This window comes from Fulmarus glacialis, unplaced genomic scaffold, assembly GCF_000690835.1.
Source record: "Fulmarus glacialis isolate BGI_N327 unplaced genomic scaffold, ASM69083v1 scaffold3704, whole genome shotgun sequence".
Classification (NCBI taxonomy): Eukaryota; Metazoa; Chordata; class Aves; order Procellariiformes; family Procellariidae; genus Fulmarus; species Fulmarus glacialis.
In genome coordinates, this window is record NW_009209820.1 from 705 (window position 1) to 8,735 (window position 8,031).

The 8,031-nt window shown below is 35.8% G+C and overlaps 1 protein-coding gene across 1 annotated transcript in view; it reads right to left on the minus strand.

The window, feature by feature from the left end:
* Positions 1-1,870: 1,870 nt before the first annotated feature.
* RNF111 (ring finger protein 111) overlaps positions 1,871-8,031 on the minus strand; it is a 46,288-nt gene continuing 40,127 nt past the window's right edge. The window contains exons 10-13 of the mRNA XM_009576950.1: positions 5,497-5,589; positions 4,472-4,567; positions 3,509-3,636; positions 1,871-2,939 (exon numbers count right to left, since the gene is read on the minus strand). Coding sequence (XP_009575245.1) covers positions 2,822-2,939; positions 3,509-3,636; positions 4,472-4,567; positions 5,497-5,589 — 435 coding nt within the window. The 3' untranslated portion in view covers positions 1,871-2,821. The remainder of the gene's footprint in view (positions 2,940-3,508; positions 3,637-4,471; positions 4,568-5,496; positions 5,590-8,031) is intronic.

Below are 8,031 nucleotides of genomic sequence, written 5' to 3' on the forward strand. Positions count from 1 at the left end.
AAGAATTTCTTTTGACAATGGAATTTTATATGAAAAGTAATTTGATGCATACTGTTGAGAATCTTATCTTCAAAGTCAAAGATGCTGCAGAAAACTTAAGGCAATGCATCTAAGCATATAAAGCACAGTAAGTGGTGGAAATTTTCAAAATCAAAAGCCTATTCTTTTTCCTTCCCTTAAATTATGGTTAAGTCACAACTTTCTGGAATAGAAGTAGGCTGCAGCTTTATTAGCCCCTGCAATAGCACGTAAGATCAGAACACTGTGATTCCTGGCAAATACCTAAGTGTTCAACATCACATTACAATGTTATGCATACATTTAAAAGCAAGACAATATCAGTAGCAGTTATAAAACAAGTCAATTCATGGACCACTAAAATACCTCTAGTACCAGGCACCCAAATCAGGCGCATAAAAGATTTCCAAAAAAAAAAAAAATCCCCCAAACCTGTGCTTCTTTGTCCTGTAAGGAATCCAAAATAGATTCTATCACATACCCAGGGTCTCAATTATTTCAAAGGCCCTGGGTTTTTTTGTCCCATGTCTCTCAAGTACCTTCTTGGAAACTTTTAAAAGTGAGTATCATCAGAGTTCAAGCATCAGTGGTCAACGAACTTCCCTCCTTTTCAACAGTCACTGAAGAACAGAAAGTGTCTGTTCAGTCCTTGCAGTTACTTTCACTAATTTTCACCAATGCAGCTTCAACTTCATACCCACTTTCAGTTTCCTACAGCCATAATGTTCAAAAAGCTTTAGCATAAAACCATGTCAGGTTTTGAAGCAGTCAAATCATGTGTTGCCTCTCTCCTACATCCCCCATCATACAAGCACAAAGTGGTTTTAAGTTCAGTTTTAGCAATGCAATTAAGCTTGAAAATGTCCATTTATCACACATGCTGGAATAAAATTTCTCTCCACTTAAAGCCTCAGTGCCAGAGGTGTTAAGTTTTTTGCCAGCAATAGACACTGCACTGGCAAATGCTACTCCTAACAGATTAAAAAAAAATATAAAAGGGAAGCAGCTTTAACCAGACAAAACCAGGCATCAAATTAGGTAAGGTAATATTTATAAATGGATCACTTTTTTTAGTGTAAACATAACAGTTAATCTTCTAGGTTTACTGTAAACCATTTTACACTTAATCTGATTATGAAAGACAAAGACAAGAGAAACTGAAGGTATTTATTATTCAATCCACTTACAAAGCAGGTGGCTTAATGCAAGCTTATTGACATGTTCATATATGATCCCCGAGGAACATCTTTTCCAAAGTGACAGTAATACTGTCTCAATGTTTTTGCACATTTGCATTTTGCAATGTTGAGCACATTTAAATAAACTGTAATCTATTATATGTGAACGAATGTTGATTAGCAACTTGAATCCTGATGTGGATTAAAACCTCCTCCAAAGGCGAAATGTTAGTACATTATAACTTAATTCTATATACTATATTATGCAGCAAATCTTAACTATAGAAAATATTTCAATCAGTGATGGACTGTTGGTAATTTATAAAGAGGGAATCTATGATCAAGGCAAAAACTAGGTAATCACATAATTTGTGTCTCAGTTTCTACAGGAATTTACAGGCTTTCAATTTACTAATGAAAAATAAAACGAGAGACAAGTGGATTTAGCTAACTTTATTAACTTTAAAACTAATAAAAATCCCAAGACAAGCCTGGAATCCTTAGAAGTTCTATGAATGCATGTATATCGGTCAAAAAAAAAAAAAAAAACACCACCCACCAAAAAAACCAAAAACCCTGCAGTTCTAAGTCCTTATTGAATGGTTTTATATTAAAAAAAAAAAACAAACAAAACCAAACAAACAAACCCCCCCAAAATCCCCCCCAAACCAAAAAAACCCCTCAATGTGCGCAGATACTTCAACTTAAGTTAGCAGAAGACCAAACAAATTCTAAGCTCTTTTTCCATTTACCTAATAATTCTTTCAATCTGCAAGTATCTACAATCCAGCTAACTGAAATCAACATTTAGTGTTCACTAGAGCTGTTTCACAGCAGCAAATATTTAAGTTAGGGATTCAAATTTCTAGACATACGAAGAAAATGATAAATACAATCTGAACAGCAGTCTAAATGTTTAATATTGACATTCAAATATATCTGCATTGTGCTGAAATTTTAAAAACAAACACAAAAATGTGATCAGACAAAAACTCTGGTGATGAGTATGCTATATGTATCAGTCAAACTGAATATAGTTCATATTCTGTTACCAGTATTAAGGATGTTATTTGACTCAGAACTGATATTGTAAATATACAGCAGCCATTTTTTCCTAATTAAGGAATGTCTCAATACATAATATTATCCTTTTCTAGATGATCTTTATACATTTAAACTAAAATATATGATCGATTAAATTAAGGAATCCGAGGTTAGTAATGAGTGAAATCATACTTTCAAAGCTCGATACTATGTAAAACAAACCAAAAAAAAGAGACCACACAATTCTACTTACTAAAGCAGCTAATCTTGCCTGCAAGTTTGGGGTCACAAAGCCCATAATATGTGCAAACAAATGCAATACAAGGAACCATGCAAAAATACAGTAATGAATTAAAAGAAAAAATGTAAAACCTAAAAAAAAGTTTTATAAATACACTGAAACTCAATTGTCTTCTACATAAACTGTAGGTCTAGCATTAGTTGTACCATATAGCAGAGCCAGCACTCTAGGTTCAATGCTTCCAAATCTGCGCAGGTAAGTCATGCCATCTTTGGTTGACTGCAGTACCAGGAAGGATGAGAGGGAGTGAGAGGGAGGACAAGAGTTCTGGAAAGCGGTGTCAACTTTCACTAGGCAGTTGAGCCTCAATGTCCACTCTGCAAATGGGGCACTTCTTGTTGGTAATCAACCACTGATCTACACATACTTGGTGGAAAAGGTGCATACATGGAAGGCGCCTGTCATCAGAACAGAAAAACATTAGTGTTAATAAAGTATTTCCATATCAACATACCCATTGGAAAAACAGTAATGTGGGTTTTGCTGTTGAGGCATCTGTTCTTTTTCCATGTGCATGTTTTTCCACAAGTTTCACCAGCCTCTCCAGTTGAACCTGCATTTTATCTAGTTCTAAGAAGAAATGCATATGGGCAATGAATTCAAGCATCAGCTAGTTTCTGCTGTATTACGGTGATTTAAACCTGTTGTAGCTTAAGTAGCATTACTCCAGAAAAACTAAAATTGACAGTCCTGATTAATTCAGGGTATCAGCTTGGGCTCATGTTATAAGACAGAGAGTCAACTTACGAAGACCATAAGAAAATAACCTACATTCTACCCAAAGACAATACAGACTGAACAATGTGAGTTTTCAATTGCAACTTGTTTTATTTATTGGTTCAATGACAGATAGTCTTTTACTGTAACTGTTAACCTAGGGACTATTGCAAATAGTGTACCATATTAAAGTATAGTCTCAAAGCCAGAACATTAACATTATGTTCTGATATTCAGTGGTACTATTTACCTGACATCTTCACCTTCCTCCAATATAGACAAACAGATCGTACACTTTTCCTCTGTGTCTTCTTCTGTTCCTTCCTCCCCATCTTGTTTGCAGTGCAGTTTCCTCTGTGAGAACCAATCAGTTGTTACCTTATTAGTAGAGACGACATTATTGACAAACTGAGTAAAATCTGTTTTTAATACATATTCAACACATACTTCTTTGAAAACATTTCATAATATTTATTGAAATGTATCTGAACCAAAATGAATCAAGAACTAGCACTTGGAGCAAAATCACAGGACATTTCATATTTATTTAACTATTGTTAATTACAAAAGTCTACTGGACTGTGAATATATTACTTTCATATTGTTGCAACCAGTCCTTTTACTCATTGTCTATGTATAAATATCTTCATTTCATTCATGAAGAGCCAAAAAAAAAATTCCTTTCAAACCTAGTATCTTAAGTCACTATTCATCAAGTGTGAAAGAACACTATGTAAATGTGGAAGGGATTCTATATTATGGTATAATAAACTCCAACTTCCTAATATGGTCAGAGTAAAGGTTAAAATGATACACACCAAGCAGGTAAGCATCATGAACAACTTATTGCAAAAATAAAGTCTTACTTTATTTGATGAGTTATCACTGAAGTCTGTTGACAATTTAGCTATTACCAATAGTTATTTCATTGCTCACAAGGCTATTCATAACTGCTGGACAAGTTACTAAATCATATCAAACCACTTTTGTTTATCACATCACATTAGAGTAGCTCTTTATCTAAGGACCAAATTTTTAATTTTCTTTGTGAAAGAAGTGGCATTGTAAGTTTTGCTTACAATCCTCGAAATTGCAAGCTACAGAAAACATGCACTCTTTGAAGCTGACATTTCTGCAGATTTAAGCTAAACATAAACGTTATTACATTTTCAAAGAAATATTACAGACAGGCCAAAATTTGAGAAATCCTCACCTTTTTGTATTTATGTGGATATGTGCATCTTTCTATAGTTCCCTGTGTTGCTCCACGATTAACATTGCCTAATCGTTCCTCCAAGTGAATCAGCTCCTAAAAAATTATCAAGGAATAAACAGTGTAAGAACTGTTATTTCAACTACCTTGAGTAAATATTAATTTTATTCTAACCCATTTGCAGAATGACAAACTCTCATTTCCCAACTTATTCAAATACAGGCAAAGTAAAAAAGGGTATGTTGTGTGGGAAAAGTGATGGGTTTCTGTAGAAAAACCCATACAACACTGCCTGGTATTTTAAGTTATAAGGAAACACTATTTTACCACTAAAAACATTAGAAATCGTTTATCAGCTAGGAATGGTTATCAGTATGTACACACATACTTGCGTGTCCAATGAGGAAAATGCAACGAAAATGCGCTATGTAAATATTGCTCATTAAGGCTTAGAAGACAAAAACGTTGCTTAAGCTTGAAATACAATGACTGATTTATTTTTCTCCAGCAATGAGTTTATTAGAAGCATGAGATGTCACTGAAGATGTTTTCGGTGGACTAGGTCATTAACTCTCTGCATCTGATACCTTTTTTTTTTTCTCTCCTGTATTTTTTTTCTTCCCTCAGTTTCAATTCCTGCACTACATAACAAACAGGACAGCACCGTTAAAGTTGCCAAGTTTCACCCTCACTAGGAGGATCCTGGCACAGTTATTCAGAGACACCACTACCTTTTACCAACATACCATGTGAATGCTACATCCTACTAACTGGGGTGGTGGACAGAGCAAGAGGTACTGTCAGTTAATAACCACCTAAGCCTACATTGACCAGGGCATCTTTTATTGACTGACTTTTCAATATGCATTTATCCCAGTTCACGATGGTGAGGTCATTCTATAAATAAAGGGTATTTTCTTTATGATTCTTTTACAACTATATATAGAACTAGCTCTACCATACTCCCTCCCCATATTCCCTCGTGACACATTTTGACATATATCTAGTTTTATTCTATTACAAACCTCAAAATTGCCCCTGAAAGGGCCTCTGAATGATGTTCCATCCAATCCCGATGAAATGTAACGGATGTGAGGGTAGCCCGCCATGTCTGGTACCTATTCAAACAGCAGACGTTAAGTTAAACCTATTCAGAACAGTTCCAGTATTTTACTGTTCACTTTGTAAATTTTAAGATCCTTTTGCTTAGCATAGCACAACACCACTCTGAGCTCTCTAAACATAACCAGAAGCAAAACAGAATTGAGACTAGATCCTCTATTGTAATCTCTCCACATCTGCATTACGTATTGATCTCACTTCCCAAGTCTCAAAATCTCAACCTACTTTGTATAAACCGCCATAAATATCTACCTATTTTTGTAAACAAAACACCTAAAAGCTACACATGAAGTTACGAAAAGGACTTGCTATAGATTCTTAAATGTAAGTTTTTGGTACCACAGAAGAAATAAGGCTAATACTCAGTCTGGAAAAAACAGCCAATATCCTTTTCTTACCCAAAACAACTGAAATCTTCAGACACGCTTCAAATTTAGAGGCAGATAAAAAAAAGTGACACTCAAAACTTGCATCTAAAGTCACAGGCAACTCTACATCACTCTATATTCAAGCATCCACTGACTTAGAATCATAGAATCATTAAGGTTGGAAAAGACCTCTAAGGTCATCGACTTCCTTGCATATGAAGAGAAATAAGCAGTGAACAAAATACCAGTGTCCAGTGATGTACCCCACAGGCATTTCAAGCACCAGTGCTTTTCATACAGGAAAGCAGAAAGGTAGTTAATATACCAAGGACCACCTTCACAGCAGGGCTTCTGCATTCCACTTTTACCCCCGCAAGATGAGTGAATAATGGTATTGACTTTTTGTCAGAAACATACCAGAAGCAATTTTTAATGAACAGGTGACAAAAAACCCAAAATGATCAGCAGATTCAGTTTACTTAGTCATGTAGAGTGCAATGATACGAGGATTGTAAGCAGCAGTTCATTTGGAAATAACGTTAAGTGCTTGAGAAGTCCTATCTTCCTTTCTGTGCTATCAGCTGGAAACATCTCTACTGTTGTATATGACAGCTCAAAATTCATCTCATGAGGCTGTCAACAAGTCAGACATCCCAGATATTATTCATGAAGTCAGGTATTCATGTGTGGCTTTTCTTATTTCCAGCAGACACTTCTAAGCTTAACATATATAAAGGTGTAAAACTGAATTAATGCGTTGTGAGAAAGCATACGCCTAGACAAAGTTACTCATCTAACATAACAGACCAATAAGCTACCTTTCTATATTTTTCAAATCCAGTCTGGTAACTAAAAGCTGACAGGGATAGAAAAGATTTCTCTGCCCTAAATAATTTTTTTTCAGAAAAGAAAAACAGAATCTGATTATTTCAAAGCATTTTACATGGTGCTTGTTAAATGATGACCATGTAGTGACAATATAAGGCACAAATACAGCCACAATATTAGGATTAGATTTTTTACAAACCAGAGTAATAAAACCTGAAGATTTAACTTTCAGAATATTTCCAGAATCCTAATACAGGGGGTCCTTTCTCGTAAGCTGCCTAAGTATCTGTTGGTCTGGTACTAATTAGAGCTGGAGATGGGAAACAAGCAAGACAGGATGACTGCTGCAAACTCCAACAGTGTATCAATTTAAAGATCTAAGTTGTTGTACAATATGCAGATTGTATTTACAGAGATTATATACTACTACATGAATTCAATATGATTGCAAATATAGAATTTTGTGTCACAAGATACGTACATTCATCTGCATACCTAAACATTTCATCTAAGTAACATCTGTTGGTGTCACAGGTCTTACTGTTTGACAATATAAACTGTGGCTGTAACAAAGGAATTTGGGAGAGTGCATTAAAAATACGGTAATTTGTAAAAACTACATTGTAAGACTATCTCACAGTCAGTGATTTATGATCCATTCTCCATTTAAGCGTGTAATTCTACTTCATCTTCCAATTACAGAAAATGCATTTAAAGAACTAGGTCGCTCATCCACACTATGAACATATTTGTTGTCCCAGGTTTTTACTAGGCATAGACCTGTTTGGCATCATTCAGAAGCTTCCATTGCCTGTTATTACATTGTGAATCGATTGCCTCCACTCAGAGGAAAGGAAACTCCCCAAAAACCCCTAACTTAAGTCCATCCCTTGATCACGAGCCCATCTATACGTTGCATTTCTTCCTTGACGGCCTGGTCCCACCGGGCTATAAATAATTCACCCTTACGTTGCCAGTCCAGATCCACCTGAGCCACTTCAACCTTAGCAGCCTGGTCCACCTGCTGGTTGTTTTGATGTTCTTCAGTGGCCCGACTCTTGGGTACGTGAGCATCTATGTGACGTACTTTTACAGTCAGGTTCTCTCCCCGGGCAGCAATATCTTGCCACAACGCAGCAGCCCAGATGGGTTTACCTCTGCGCTGCCAGTTTTTCTGCTTCCATTGCTGCAGCCACCCCCACAGGGCATTTGCCACCATCCATGAGTCAGTATAAAGATAAA